General features: G+C 35.9%; 1 protein-coding gene across 1 annotated transcript in view; it reads right to left on the bottom strand.

The window, feature by feature from the left end:
* Positions 1-1,319: 1,319 nt before the first annotated feature.
* The window catches only part of ccdc88b (coiled-coil domain containing 88B), a 27,937-nt gene continuing 12,985 nt past the window's right edge, over positions 1,320-16,271 (bottom strand). Inside the window, exons 17-29 of the mRNA XM_048176400.1 lie at positions 11,193-11,533; positions 10,791-10,917; positions 10,023-10,421; positions 9,677-9,838; positions 9,131-9,408; positions 7,928-8,071; positions 7,220-7,406; positions 5,768-5,913; positions 5,504-5,617; positions 5,256-5,407; positions 3,309-3,608; positions 3,138-3,203; positions 1,320-1,514 (exon numbers count right to left, since the gene is read on the bottom strand). Coding sequence (XP_048032357.1) covers positions 1,462-1,514; positions 3,138-3,203; positions 3,309-3,608; positions 5,256-5,407; positions 5,504-5,617; positions 5,768-5,913; positions 7,220-7,406; positions 7,928-8,071; positions 9,131-9,408; positions 9,677-9,838; positions 10,023-10,421; positions 10,791-10,917; positions 11,193-11,533 — 2,469 coding nt within the window. The 3' untranslated portion in view covers positions 1,320-1,461. The remainder of the gene's footprint in view (positions 1,515-3,137; positions 3,204-3,308; positions 3,609-5,255; positions 5,408-5,503; positions 5,618-5,767; positions 5,914-7,219; positions 7,407-7,927; positions 8,072-9,130; positions 9,409-9,676; positions 9,839-10,022; positions 10,422-10,790; positions 10,918-11,192; positions 11,534-16,271) is intronic.

The following is a 16,271-nucleotide window of genomic DNA, read 5'->3' as shown; positions in this document are numbered from 1 at the left end:
TTTTTAAGTGTTTATCCAAAAGTGATTGAAATGGAGAGCAGAGTGTGTGTGCATGTGTGAGTGGACGGTGTCTGAGTGCTCTCCTCTCACCTACCTCGATTTTATTTTATTTTTATTTTGAATGTTTAATGTATTAAAAGGGCTGGGGTAATGAATTATAATCTTTAATGCAGAGCGCGATCGATACTTCCACAAAATAAATCAGCTTTTTACTGAGAGCGTCAGGGCCTTTAATACACTGGGGGAGAAACAAGTGAGGGAGGGAAGGAGAGGAGGAGAGTGCGCAGGAAGGGGAAGGGAGCATGACAGGAGCCGTAGATGGAAGGAGAAAGCAGGAACGAATGGGGTTAGATGAGAGTGCTTCGGAAAGATGCTATCACTGGTGACCACATTTCAGATGATCCCAACAAAGTCTTAGTATCTTCAACAAACCCCAGGGAGTCAGGAGGTCACATCTCTCATCTCACAATAGCTGCAGAATTGTTACATATAAAAATCTGGTTGCTTTGTTTTAAGGGCCCTATTGGAGAGGCAATCAGACCTGAGATCTTATAATAATCATTCACTTCTCAACTTAATGAAGGCTAACCTCAAGGGGTCCTCTAATTTTAGCTGAAATCTGACAACTTCAAAAATTAATTTTCTTTGTTTGCCATTGCAAGGCTGAAAATATTTTGTTGTTTTTTTGGCATATTAATGACAATACTTTGATTTAAAGTGCTTGGTCTAAACGTTCTGAATGCAGCATCTTTAAGACACTGCAAAAAATGTGGTCTACTAGATGACAGTCTCTGAACTGTGTGTGTCGTTGTGCTCAGTATATCATCAATTCATCGACAAAAAGGTCTGCGGACTGACGCATTTTGATTAATGTTGCCATGACAACTGCATAATTCATGAATTGTATTAGCGTTCCATTTGTCGTTTTTGAGTTATGATTCACCCTAGCCAAGGATTGTCAAAAAAAAAAAATCTTTGCTCGCACCCACGTTGTTTTAAGACCCCCATCATCTTCTGCCTCCTTCCTAAATGTCAAAGTATACAGAGTGTCAGCTTCTTTCCAACGAGACAGCATGAATTAATTTGCTCTCATAAATATCTTGTTAGCATCAGTTTGTATAGGACACTCTCATAATTATACAGATACAAAGGCAAGAGCACACCAACCACTGGGCGTTATAGTGCCACATAGCGGTGAGGTATATTAACCGCAACCTCATCCACTATATATTTTAGTATAATAAATATTTCAGTGAACTCATGGCAGTTGCATGCCTATAAATATATAGAATGTATTAAATATGGCTGTATCATACATATGCGTTTTAAATTCATTTATTTGTTTTGCCACTGTGCTGTTTAACCATTACATATAGTAAGTGTTTACTATATGCTTTACGGTTTTGTTTCCAAACCAATAGATGATAGTATTTAAATGAGTATTAACAAATTCTGACTGCTTTAAGCTTGTTTGTTGTCTAAGTCCTGTGGCTTGTCAAAACTGGAGTGGAAATCTACAGGAGAGAAAGAAAAGATTTTGTTAATGATTTTGGACATTATTAAAAGAAATCAAGGCATATAATAAATAAGGCATTTCTTGTTTTTCTGATTATTAAGTGGCTATTCACAGTACCTAATTTAAAGCAAATAAAATAAATCTCAAACTGACATGTATATTTTTTTTTATATGTTAAATGTATATATTCATTGGCAATATTAGTTCAAATATATTAATATGGCATAGGCTGAATAGAAAAGAATAAACTGCTTATTTGTATATTGACTATAGTTTTGAGAGACAATCCCATATTTAATGTTTGGATTGGTTTTTTTTTTTTTTAATCTTGTATAGTTTTGATCATGAGATCATGTCACTGTCAGCATCCACATAATTTGTCAAGCTTCTACCAGCTGACAGATTAATTAAGTTTCATAAAACGTCAAAAACTAAAGACAAATGTTTTGTCCTCTGTTTTAAAAGATAAGCCTATTAATCTTGCTATACTATAGACAATTAATTGATTTAAGTATTTTTTATTTATTTTAAATTCTCACTATTATTTGCATAGAATTTTTTTTCAGTTGTGACTAGGGCTGCACGATACTGGGTAATGATATTTCTTGCGATATAACATTTCCCTAGAGAATTTTTTTTTTTTTTTTAAATATATAATTTATATATGTAATGATCATACTAAAATAAACAGGTAATAGATATTCTTCTGATCTAATTAAATCTAATTCAGGTAAAAAAATAAAACTATGTCAAGGTGCAAAGTATAATTATATCAACCTAAATCTCAACATCAAGAACATCCAGGTAAACAAATACACCTGAAACTAGGGGAGGACAATTAGGTATTTTTGTTAATTTATCTTTGTTATTAAAAAATAAGAACTACAAACAATAGGGCAAATACAATAGGACAAATTCTTACTTGAAATAGCATTCAAGTAAGAAACAATACAGAAGCTGAATGATCAAATGTAAATCTAAAACACTGCATAGTCTTCACATGAATTAAATATACATTGATTCATAATAAAGCTACAAAATTCATTCAAGAGCAGTGAGGTGAATTTCTCGTTTTCTTTTGTTTTTTGACAGACAGCAGCAGGTTTACTGAATTAGGCTACTGTCCCTTTAAGACCCAATGCACGGCCACAGATCCTACTGAAACGCATCCGATTCCTTTCCCAACTTACTTAAGACATACCAACTGTGTCTACATAAATACTCACAAAGACAGACATTTTGACATAACAGTGTGTGTATTTGACTGTCTGAGTGCAACAAGGCGAGAAAGAGAACCGAAGGGATTGCGCGCTGTCAGAGAGGCAGCTTGTGTGCGCGCTTCGGGTGTGTGTCAGACAGACAGCAGACAGTGCGACACCGCAAGGAGTTAATAATTATTTTTAACGTCACGTAACAGTTACATGCCCAGTCTATTAACTGCTATAGCCTATGCATTGACCTAAAACTTGTAGTAACCTATTAAAATCATTCATATATCGCATGCCGTTGCGATATGCATATCGCGATATGTACATTTGCGATATTTCGATGATTTCGATATATCGTGCAGCCCTAGTTGTGACCCACCACTTGAAAATGAAAAGCACAGCTGTAGACTGACCTTCAGTTCCAGATGATACTCGGCTGACATCTGAGTGTGCAGGTGAGATGTTCTCCTCACTATCAACTAAAACACATACACATAATTATTCTCAACACAAAATAAATACAAATACATGTTGTTTTACAACCTTCAGCAAATAGTTTATATCTTCACTCTATCTTTACTCACCTCTCCCCTCCTCACTTGGGCTGTCCTGGCTGGGTGTAGGACTGCTGTCATATTCCCAGAGGGCCGTGGCGCCTGTTTGGGAAGAGCGTAGGCGCATACGAGGTTGTGCGCGCTGATCTCCTGGACTGAAAGACTGGGAAACTCCTCCTCTGCCCCTGCCGAGAGCCCAGCCGTGCCGGGAGCCTAGCTTGCGCCGACCGGACCTCAGATTAGCCTTGGGTTGCTCTTCTTCAGCCTGAGATGAAATTCTCCTTAGTAGACTTGGGGAGACCGGAGCACTGATGGTATCATGCTCATGAACTGTGGGGAGAAATATTGAAAAGTGTTATTTTGCAAAAGAAAATGAGATATTTGTACTCTCTTGCTCTTATGGATGAATTTCACAAAACTGACAATTAAGTTTTTTTGCACGGCAACATAATTTTTAAAATGATTAAAGGATTAGTTCACTTTCAAATGAAAATTAGCCCAAGCTTTACTCACCCTCAAGCCATCCTAGGTGTATATGACTTTCTTCTTTATGATGAACACAATCAGAGATATTTTAATAAATATCCTGACGCATCCAAGCTTTATAATGGCATTGAACAGGGGTCACGAGTATGAGCTGAAGAAAGTGCTTCCATCTACATCCATCCATCATAAATGTGTACTCCACACAGCTCCGGGGGTTAATAAAGGCCTTCTGAAGCGAAGCGATGCTTTTGTGTTATGAAGTTAAATATCTAGTTTCCGCTAGACCGCCTTCAAGTTACGAAGCAAGTGTAAACTGGCCTCGCGTCAGTTACACTTTTTACGTAAGTTGAATACTGAAGGCGTAGGATGTATCATAAGCTTTTTGAACTGCAAGAGTTTTGCACTTTCTTCGTACGTTGAATATGGAAGGCAGTCTAGTGGAAGCTAGATAATTTTACTTCATAACTTGTTAAATATGGATATTTATTTTACACAAACGCATCACTTCACTTCAGAGGGACTTTATTAACCCCCCGGAGCTGTGTGGAGTACATGTTTATCATGGATGGATGTGAATGGAAGCAATTTCTTCAGCTCACACTCGTGACCCCTGTTCACTGCCATTATAAAGCTCGGATACGTCAGGATATTTATTTAAATATCTCTGAGTGTGTTCATCAGAAAAAAAGAAAGTCATATACACCTAGAATGGCTTGAGAGTGAGTAAAGCTTGTGGTAATTTTAATTTGAAAGTGAACTAATCCTTTAAGCATATTATTTCCCCAAATTCACATTATTCTAATGCAAAAAAAGAATGTAAAATATATATAAATGTAAAAAAAATAATAATTTAATATTTTTATATTATTATAAATATTAGTTGTGCTATCTTTCATTTTTGTTGATAAAATATGGTGATTTAAAAATGCAATCAGAATCTAATCAGAAACATCAATGAAAATAAACATGATTAATTAAAAAATACATTGCATCCAGATACAGTACTGTAATGAGAATATTTGTCAAAACACATGACTCTTTATGAGAATTGCATAAAGAAAAACTGATTAAAATAGAGGCTAATTTAAAGTATTTTAAAAATTCCAATTCCCCTTGTTTGTTCAAAATCTTGATGTTGATCTATCATATATGCATATAAAATATAATACATAAGTACCGTTAAGCTATTTAGTATTTATATTACCATGAATCTAAATGCTGTATACACTCTGTGCAATATTAATTTGATCTGCAAATTTCATTCCATTGCTCCTTCACATAAACACAGAATTACTATGTCTGGTTGTGATCCAAGGGAATAGCATAATGTGGTAGGGTAACAGCATCATTCATTGTTATGGGCTTTTGGGGACCTTTTTTGTGTTTTACAGAGTCCAGGGGACCCTCCAGTCTTAACTTATTGGCACTCTCTTACGCTCTGTACAATATATCTAATGTTATTACACTGGTCATACAGCTCTGCAGTCTCACCAGGCACTGGGGCTGGAGAGATGGGCGCACCGTCTACAGTATCCGCAAGGTTCTCTATACTGCCAGCAGCAACAAACTGAGCACGGCCTTCTTTGCTTCCACCTTTAGGTTTTATCAGCTTCTTCATGCGGTCTGCTATCCAGTTTGACTTCCTGAAGCCACAAGAGTGAAAGAGAGCGTACAGTGAGTAAGGCAATGAGTCTGTGGTGAAAAGGTCTGCTAGAGGCAGATGTTAAAGCCTGACTAACTTTGGTTGTTTGGGTGGAGTCATGCCGGGCAGACCTGGCTCCAAAACACGATATTGATCCATTATCTTCTCCACCAGCTTCTGCTTCTCCCTGCGCAGCTCATTGAGCTTGTCACTGATTTGGAGAGAGATGGACAGTTGGAAGAGAAAAACATGAGTTATTTACTGATGCAGGTGGTCCACTGCTGGACCTTCAACATGGTGCATGTGGAAGTAGTGGACTAAAGTGAGCTGCAAAATGTTTTGTGTGTGTGTGTGTTCGTACAGGTACTCTCTCTGCTGGTTGTGGTGCTGGTCTCGGCTCTCCAGGCTGCTCTCCATTAGGGCTTTGTTTTCTTTAGCCAGATTCTGGTTCTGCTCAACTAGATGTCGGTTTTCCTCCTCCATGTTTGCCTTCAACTGGGTAAGGAGCTATAACACACATATAAATATTAGGACAATAAAGTATATAAAAAAAAAAAGAAAATTATTATTATTTAACGTTTTTGTTAAAGGTTTTTTCTTTGTTTGTTTGTTTGTTTGTTTTGTAGTTAATGTGATTAATATCAGATTTTCAATACGATGAAATATGCATCCAAAAGTCTGAGAACACAAAATGTAAACCTGCAAATAATATTAAAATAAAGTTCTGGAGTTCTAAAAATTACATTTAAAATGTAAAACAGTATTATGACAAAATGAATGATACAACATAAACATATATATATATATACACAATCAAACCAAAATTTACTCAGACACCTTGAACATTTCATTCATTAATACAGTTTATTCACTATAGTTTTAAAAAAAATGGTAATAAAATATGACAAGATCTCAGAGTTAAACTGTGTTAGAAAAAATAATCTTATTTATGTCAGATAACACTTAAGCAAAACATGGTTAGGTCAAAGTAAAAAAAATTATATCTAGTGTCGGAATAATTTTTGGTTTGACTGTAAATCTTTTCTAGACATTATACATTATAAATGTTTTTTTTTCTGACAATTTAATGTGTCCTTGCAAAATAAAAGTATTGTTGTTGTTTTTTTAAGTTATCAATCAATGTTGAAAACAGTCTTTGCTGCTTTTAACATTTTTGTGGAAACTAATGATAGAGAAAGTAATACTTTTATTCATCAATGATGCATTAAATTGATCAAAAGCAACAGTAAAGACATTTATAATGTTTCAAATTATTTCTATTTAATACATGCTTTATTACATTTAATAAATACATTTAATAAATCCAAATAAATGCTGTTTATTGAACTTTCTATTCATCAAAAAAAAAAAAAAAAAAAAACTGAAAAAAAAAGTATCAACATTTCCACAAAATTGTTAAGCAGCACAACTGTTTTTAACATTGATAATAATAAGAAGAAATGTTTCTTGGGCACCAAATCAGCATATTAGAATAATTTCTGAAGGATCATGTGACACTGAAGACTGGAGTAATGCTGAAAATTCAGCTTTGCCATTACAGGACTAAACTGCATTTTAGAATATTCAAATAGAAAAACAGCTCTTTTTTGTAATTGTAATAATATTTTATTTTGATCAAATAAATGCAGTCTTGGTGAGCATAAGAGGCTTCTTTCAAAAACATTAAAAAATTGTAATGTTTCCAAACTTTTGACTGGTACTGTGTATATATATATATATATATATATATATATATATATATATATATATATAAAAACACTGAGAATTGTCATAATGTGCATTGTGCTCAGACCTGGTTCTGGCTGCTGAGACGGACATTATTGAGATCCAGTTGTTGGTTCTGCTCTTTAAGAGTGTTGATTTGTCCCTCCAGTCTGGTTCGTTCAAGCTGAGCCGCACTCAAATCTGCCCGCAGAACTGAACTTTGAGCCAACAGCTCAGACTGTACCTGAACCCACTCCTTCTGCAGGCTCTGATATCTACAGTTAATACATACATTCAACAGGTGAATCTCATGAATGTCAAGGTCTTATTTTACCAAAAGACTTAAAGAAGGCTTAAAGAAAATAATGTTTGCCATTGAAATTACATTTATTACATATATTCCATATTATGTAGTCAAAATGATTTAAAGTAGTCTGTCTAGCCATCTTCCCATTCATCTAGACAAATAATCAAAGTGCACCAATCTAAACACAGTTTACTTAATAACAGCAAACTGCCTCCTCCTGGGTTATGTTAAAAAAAAAAAATTGTTCACTAAAGCAACAAGCTTTACAAATATTTATCATAGGCTGTAAAACCATGGCAACAACTGTTGGAAACTGAGCTTTGAAATGACTCATGCAGTGGCGAAACTTTGGTGGGGTGTCACCACACTGAGAGAAATGCAGTTTGTGGTGGGAGGAGGTAGCATCACTTCCTCTGTCTTTCCCATGAATGTGCTCAACTGTAACTCCAACCCAGTGTTGTGGTCACTGCAATTATGACTTCCTCTCACCTTTCATTGTCCATTTTCAGTCTCTCCAGCTCCTTCTCACTCTCCACCTGCCCTTGTGTCACTTTCTCCATTTTCTGTCTCTCCATGCGTATCGATTCCTCTGCCTCCTCCAACTGTGCTTTTTGCTCCAAGAGCTCCTTATATCTAGACAGTACAGTATTTTAGAACATTTTACAAGCTTTAAATGAAAGGTAATTTGGAAAAAAAAAAAATTATGAATTTAATATTTTACCTGTTGTAAATTCATGTTCCAGTTTAATTTGATGTTAAATGCAAGTGGAACAATTACAGTAAACCAATACTATAATAATTATTGTTTAAATTAATATGCTATTTATTATATATATATATATATATATATATATATATATATATATATATATATATATATACACACACACTGTCAAACCAAAAATTTAAAAATTATTCAGACATTTTTGATATTTGTTTACTAGTGGGTGCGGGACACTATAGTTAATTTATGTAAGTGAGGATAGCAAAATAAAGTAAACTGTGACATATTATACCCAAAAATTCTTCATACAGTGGACTACCAGTAAAAATGATAAAACATTTGGGACCAAAAATTATTCAGACACTTTGACCTGACCATGTTTTGCTTAAGTGTTATCTGACATAATTAAGATAATTTTTTCTGACACGGTTTAACTCTGAGATCTTGTCATATTTTATTGCCATTTTTTAAACTATAGTGAATAAACTGTAATAATGAATGAAATGTTCATGGTGTCTGAATAAATTTAGGTTTAACTGTGTATATATATATATATAAATATATTTATTATGTGTGTTTGTGTGGAATCTACACTTTTTCACTTATTTCACTCAATTTTGAAGTTGTATGTTGTATTTATTGGTTTGCTGCCATGTGTATTCATATTTCGATTTCCACAGATGAACTTTAGACAAGATATGAAAAGATTATGTGAATAATCTTAAATTATTATTTTTGTTATAAATAAATTATTATATAATAGTAAATTATAATAAATTATTATATAATATATAATTAGATAAATGTATAAAAAAAATGTAATTTTTCCTTATAGGCCTCTAATGTGAATAAGCTAAAAATCATTCTTATTTTTATTATTAAATACATTATTATAAATTCCTTTATTTTTAAATAAATAAATGATTATTCATTTATTATTAATTAATTAAATGTCTGAGGTACTGTACCTGGCCTCAGTGTCTTTATATTGAGCTTCTAGACTGCGACTGCTGCTTTTCAGTTGACTATGTTTGACCAACAACTCTTCTAACTCCGCCTCCTGTCTTTGTTGCAGAGCTGTCAATCTCTCATGATCCCGCCTTACAGCCTCCAGGCGCATCACTGACTCCTCCTTCTCCTTGAGCCACACCCTCGATTCAGTCTCCAGACCTGCATATCGCAGTTCACCCTCACGGCAACGTGCCAACGCAGACGCATGTTCGGAACTCAGAGACGCCTGTTCCACCTGAGGAGAGAAAGTGAGTAAAATAAAGCAGATATAATGAGAGTGCAGTCATTCGGGTGAAAATAACACATTTATGAAAAGCCTCTATAATTTAAAGTGATGTACATTTATGATCCTTCAATGGTATGATTGAAACCCTTGAGTGTCCGCCCACTATAAAACTAATATGGATTTAAACAAATGTCAGGTACTAAAATACCCTCGGCCTGTGTTTCAGCATCAAGGGTCCATTTTGAAACCAGCAACCCACACTCAATCAAGCACTCACCTGTAGTTTGGTGTTGAGGGCCTGTAATTTAGCACAGTTCTCTTGCAGCGAGATGGAGTGGCGCTGCAGGATGTCCAACTGCTCTCTGAGCTGAGCACAAGCTGACTGAGACTGAGTCAGCTGAGAGAGCAACACCTCCCGCTCTCGCTGCAGCACTGCATTCTGGGATACAACCAGAGGCACAGAATTCAGCATACAGAGCGGGCAAGTTATTATCTGTTCATTTAAATTGTAATCAGAATCCCTGGACGATGTTAATGACGTTTAAATAAAGACATACGTGAAATGGCCCTGAGGGGCCCAAAACGTGATTACATTTCAATGGGCATTTGGCATTTTATCTCACCTCCCTCTCCGTATTTATCAGTCTCTGACTCAACGCCTCCTGGCTTCCAATGCCAGTCTCTGCCGTTGTGTGCGGTTGTTTGTTCCCTGAGATTTCAGTGTCTTGTGCTGCATAGATAGAGTCTGTGGGCCCTGAGTTCTGGTTGTGGTTATCCTTATCTACAATACTGACAGTGGCCTCCTGGGGGCCTCCTGCCAGCGGTGGAGACTGTCTGTTTGATTCACAACCCTCGATCCTCTGTGCGTGCGAGTCAGGAGGTGAAAAAGCAACCTCTGGAGCAGGCCGTTGCTGTTGTGTAGCTGCCATTTCAAGCTTGGTCTGCAGCTCTTCAAGTGTTCGGTTCAGCTCTGTGACCTGATTGGATAACTCTCGAGACTGGGCGCTCTCATTAGCCAGATCCTGGTTGTGAGAGGGATATTAAAGTTAGACAAGTGCAGTATCTAGCCAGCTTTATCCAGAACCAACCAAGTGCCTCTTTAGGAAAACCTGAGCAATAACAGCTTTCATTAATCTCACAAAGATGCATTTTCAGCACAGTTGTCCAAGGAGGGGAAATCTAATTGCAACTGAGGATTTTCAGATAAGAAACCAGCTTGAAAACAATTACCTCGTTGAAAGGAAATATTCAAACTGGCCCATTTTGCAGTTTCTCAGCTCAATGGGACCTCCAGGCAAACATAATTCCAGAAATATGGTGTACCAAGGCGCTATAGTAATTGCTTTTATCATTCAGATATCACATGCAAACACTTTGAATACTGCACAGACCTTTGTTAGAGAGTCAATTTGGGTCTTGCTCTCAGCGTTGAGTGTGCCGAGTTGCAGATTCTCCTTCTGCAGCTCCTCGAACTGTGCACATGTCTCTTTGAGCTGAGAAAGCTCCTGACACATGCGTCTGTGGGCAGATGACAGATGTAGTGAGTGGTACACATAATATTCTTTTGCCATGCTATTTGTTTCATAAGATCAGATATAAGGACTCTGTCAAAGGTTCAGTGTGAAAGGAATAGTTCACCCAAAAATGAAAAAGTATTCATACTCAAAAAAAAAAAAAAAAAAAAAAACATCAAAAGGCCATAGTCCACACAATTTGTGCAGTAGATCCAAGTTTTATGAAGCTATATGTGATTTGTGTGAGCAACAGGCAAAGGTCCTATTGCATGTCTGTACCTGTTTTGTGCCTCTAGACTGCAGGCTCGTTGGTTGCCATGCTCTAGGGCAGATGTTGTGCTTTCCAGCTGCTGTCTAAGTCTGGCCATCTCTCTTTCTCTCTGACGTAGCTCACGCCGTTGACTGTCCAGCTCTGCCTGACACGCCTCCTTCTCCTGCTCCAGTCGCGTGACTTCAAGCAGAGCTTCTTCCCGCCCTCTAGTCAGAGACTCCGCCTCCACGCCAGATTCTCGTAGTTCAGCTTGTAGCTCTTCTTCATGCCGCCTGGCAGACTCCAATGTTCGGCCCAATCTTTCAAGCTCTGCCTTAAGGTTTTGGTTGGTCAGCTCTAACTGATCACCCTGTGAGAAAAGAGTTTGGTGCCCTCAGTCAAAAAACAAACATACAGTTGCAAGAAAAAGTATGTGAGCCACTTGCAGAATCTGTGAAAATGTGCAAAATTTTAACAAAATAAGAGAGATCATACAAAATGCATGTTATTTTTTATTTAGTACTGTCCTGAGTAAGATATTTTACATAAAAGATGTTTACATATAATCCATAAGACAAAAAATAGCTGAATTTATTAAAATGGCCTCATTCATAAGTATGTGAACCATTGATTCTTAATACTGTGTGTGGTTACCTGATGATCCACGACTGTTTTTATGTTTTGTGATGGTTGTTTATGAGTCTCTTGTTTGTCCTGAGCAGTTAAACTGAGCTCTGTTATTTAGAAAAATTCTCCAGGTCCTGCAGATTCTTCAGTTTTCCACCATCTTTTGCATATTTGAACCCTTTACAGCAGTGACTGAATGATTTTGAGATCCATCTTTTCACACTGAGGACAATTGAGGGACTCAAACACAGCTATTAAAAAAGGTTCAAACATTCACTGATGCTTCAGAAGGAAACACGATGCATTAAGAGTCGGGGGTGAAAACTTTTGAACAGGGTGAAGAGGTCCAAATTTTTCTTATTTCGCTTGAATATCATTTTTTTTTTATTTAGTACTGCCCTTCGGAAGCAACAGAAGATACTTGCATGTTTCCCGGAAGACAAACTAAATACAATTTACCTTGATCTTCAAATTCCAAATGTTTTCACCCCCCGACTATTAATGCATCATGTTTCCTTCTGGAGCATCAGTGAATGTTTGAACCTTTTTTTAAAAGTTGTGTTTGAGGCCCTCAGTTGTCCTCAGTATGAAAACATGGATCTCAAAAACATTCAGTCACTGCTGGAAAGGGTTCAAATATGCAAAAAATGCTGGAAAACTGAAGAATCTGCAAGACCTGTTGAATTTTTCTGAAGAACAGAGCTCAGTTTAACTGCTCAGAACAAACAAGAGACTCATGAACAACCATCACAAAACATAAAAACAGTCGTAGATCATCAGGTAACCACACACAGTATTGAGAATCAATGGTTCACATACTTATGAATGGGGTTATTTGAATAAATTCAGCTATTTTTTTGTCTTGTGGATTATATGTATACATCTTTTATGTAAAATATCTTACTCAGGACAGTACTAAATAAAAAATAACATGCATTTTGTATCATCTCCCTTATTTTGTTAAAATTATTAACATTTTCACAGATTCTTCAAGGGGTTCGCATACTTCTTCTTGCAACTGTATCTTTTCTTCAGATTTAATGGAATAGTTAACCCAAAAATTAAAGTTCTGTCATAATGTACGTATGCTTATATCTCTATAAACTTATATGCTGTTAATGTTCCCTGAAATCAAGCGGCAACCTCCCCCTTTCTCTCGTGAAGCCAATACGGAAGTAACTTAAATTGCGATTCATCGACTGGCCGCTAGGGACAGGCTCCAAAAGAGAGCATAATCTCATAGAGTCCCATGTTAAATTGGCCAAGTTTATAGCAGAAAAAAACATGTTTACAAGTTGGTTCAAATTGTGGTTTTGGTCTATACTGCTATTTTTGCCCTTCATGACAACTCTGAGGGGGGTGAATTTTTTTATATTTATAAATTATATATATAAATTATAATTATTATAATTATAAATTATAAATAAATATTATATTTTAAATTATATTAAGCCTTAAAGTTCTGCATAATTAAGGGCGTGGTCACTTGAGTGACAGGTATATTGCGCTGCTGTCTGTGAGCCGTCATGTTACCTCAGCTGCCGCTGAATTTGGCATCTCAGCCATATTTGTGCTCGATTATTTTATACAATTATAAAATATGGCTTGCTGCATAATATTCGAGACTGATGTGTGTCTGTGTAGATGTGCATGCATGGGGAAGAGACACAGAACACACGTTGTTGGATCGTGGCATTGGCTGAAAGTTTTGATTGTGAGATTTACTACAATGACAATGGCGGGAGGATATCAAAATCCGACAGCACTGCTTGGATATTATAACTAAAACTGCTGCACTATTTTGAAAAAAAATATACTTTGGACACAGGCTCATTTGTTTGTTAGATACGATCATATACAGTTTTACAACATAAACGCTGCTCAGATTGCATCCTTTCTTGAAGAACGATGACAGAGAGCAGATCATTCAGAAGAAATGTGACATGTTTTTTTGTTTTGCAATGGACACTCATATTTTACCCAAGTGCCACGGATTGGATTCATCTCGCGATCTCTATTTCATTATAAAGGTATGAAGTCCCATTTGATTTTCCATGTTGTTATTTGCACAACCAACACTACTGGTGTTGGAGGATCTATATCTTAAAAAACACCGTAGATTGACAGTAAACCTTTAGAACGTTCTGATGATAAAACTTGTCTTCATTAATATTTTAGATCGTATCTAAGATAAATAGATAGCTCCTTTGCTGCTAACATGGTCACGTCGAGCTAGGCGGGCGTGGTTTCAGCAACCAGTCATATCAGCTAAAACCACCTCCCCGCCTCTTTGCCCATTTTCAGTTATCCGGGAGTGACGTGCGGTGACGCGCAGCTAAGACGGCCTCATTTTCGCTTCAAAACTGCTGTTCAGAACTCTATGGGTGACGTCACGGACGCTACGTCCATATTTTTTTACAGTCTATGCCTGAAATACAAAAGAAGATTTTTACATTGCTCTTTTCTTCACAACGGAAGTGAATGGAGACTGAGCATTTAAAAGGCAATAAAAAAAGCATCATACCTGTACCATAGGGGTGTGACGAGAGAGGTAGCTCACGAGACGAGACGAGACTCGAGATTGAGTTCACGAGACGAGACAAGATTTTTACACACTATTTTTAAGAAATCCTCAATGGAGAAATACATGACTAGAAAAAAAATTCTGCAGGTGTATTTGAAATGTTTTAACTAATCATCTTGTAATGAATGTCATTTCAGTTCTACTTTCTGAGTATGAATTTTTATATGCAGTAAAAGACAACAATACTCAAGTACTGTAAAAGGTTTTGCCACAAACTCAACTGACTTCTGTATGATTTCAGTCTCTTCAGACATTACTGTACATGATTTATGAGCTTCTACAACTTTTGACCTCCTAACTGAACTCCTTTCCACAAACTGATCATAGAATTAAAAACAGTATAAATAAAAATGGTAACACTTTACAATAAGGTCTCATTTATTAACATTAATATATTAACCAACATCAACTAACAATGAGTAGCAATATATATGCTACAGTATTTATTAATCTTTGTTTATGTTAGTTAATAAAAATAATCATTCATTGTTAGTTCATGATAGTTCACAGTGCATTAACTAATGTTAACAAATGAAACCTTACTGTTTGTGCTTAAGATTAAGAGAAAACTGTTATTCATTTTTATGGTAACACTTTACAATAAGTGCAACCATAATCGCACTCTCTCAATATTCAAATTGAAAAAAAGATCAAATTTTTCTTCGACAAAGAGCTAAGAGATGGTTACAACTACACAGCCCAACCTAAAATAGCTTTCATATTGAGAGATATCTGTATTCATCAGGGAGCCGCTTTCAAAATGCGGGGTATTGACATTGCGTTTGAATGCGCGCTCCCGTTTACTTTCACTTTCACGATCGCGCGTAACTCTGTAAATATGGAGCTGCGGTGACCGTTATCCAACTGAATTAAATGTTTTTTATTTAAATACAAAGCAAAAGGAAAGTGGAGGTGTAATGTAAACGTAGCGGTGGGATATTCTTTCCTAATCACCCTAACCACTCTGTCATGGCAATATCACGAGACTACTTTTCCTCGACAAGAAATCTCGTCACATTTTAGTCTCGCGAGATCTCGTGACACCCCTACTGTACCATTGCAATATATGTGACCCTGGACCACAAAACCAGTCGTAAGTCACACGGGTATATTTGTAGCAATAGCCAACAATACATTGTATGGGTCAAAATTATTGATTTTTCTTTTATGCCAAAAATCATTAGGATATTAAGTAAAGATAATGTTCCATGAAGATATTTTGTAAATTTCCTATCATAAATATGTCAAAAATGTATTTTTGTGAGAGGATATGCATTGCTAAATTCATTTGGACAACTTTAAAGCCGTCACCCTCAGATTCCAGATTTTTTCAAATAGTTGTATCTCGACCAAATATCCTGTCCTAACAAACCATACATCAATGGAAAGCTTTCAGATGATGTATACATCTCAATTTCAAAAAACTGACCCTTATGACTGGTTTTGTGGTCCAGGTCACATATTTTAAAATGTAATTTAGTCCTGTGATGGCAAAGCTTCAGTGTCACATGATCCTTCAGAAATCAGTCTAATATGCTGGTTGGTGCTCAAGAGACATGTTTTATTATTATCAGAATTGAAAACAGTTGTGCTGCTTAATATTTTTGTGAAAACCCTGATTAAAAAAATCAGGACTGATGAATAGAAAAAAACAGCATTTATTTAAATTTTTGTAACAATTTAAGTATTTACTGTCACTTTTGATTAGTTTAATCCATACTTGCTGAATACAAGTATTATTTTCTTTCAAAACAAAAATCATACTGACAAATGTAATATACATGACTTGCATGCTAAATTAAATGCGTTTTGAAGCTATATGATAGCTTTGTCTATGGATTTAAATGGTAATTAAAATGTTCTTTCAATAAAAAAATTTCCCTTTCAGTGCAGAAGT

Source organism: Megalobrama amblycephala, linkage group LG23, assembly GCF_018812025.1.
Source record: "Megalobrama amblycephala isolate DHTTF-2021 linkage group LG23, ASM1881202v1, whole genome shotgun sequence".
NCBI classification, from domain to species: Eukaryota; Metazoa; Chordata; class Actinopteri; order Cypriniformes; family Xenocyprididae; genus Megalobrama; species Megalobrama amblycephala.
This window is presented reverse-complemented; position numbering and strand designations above follow the sequence as displayed.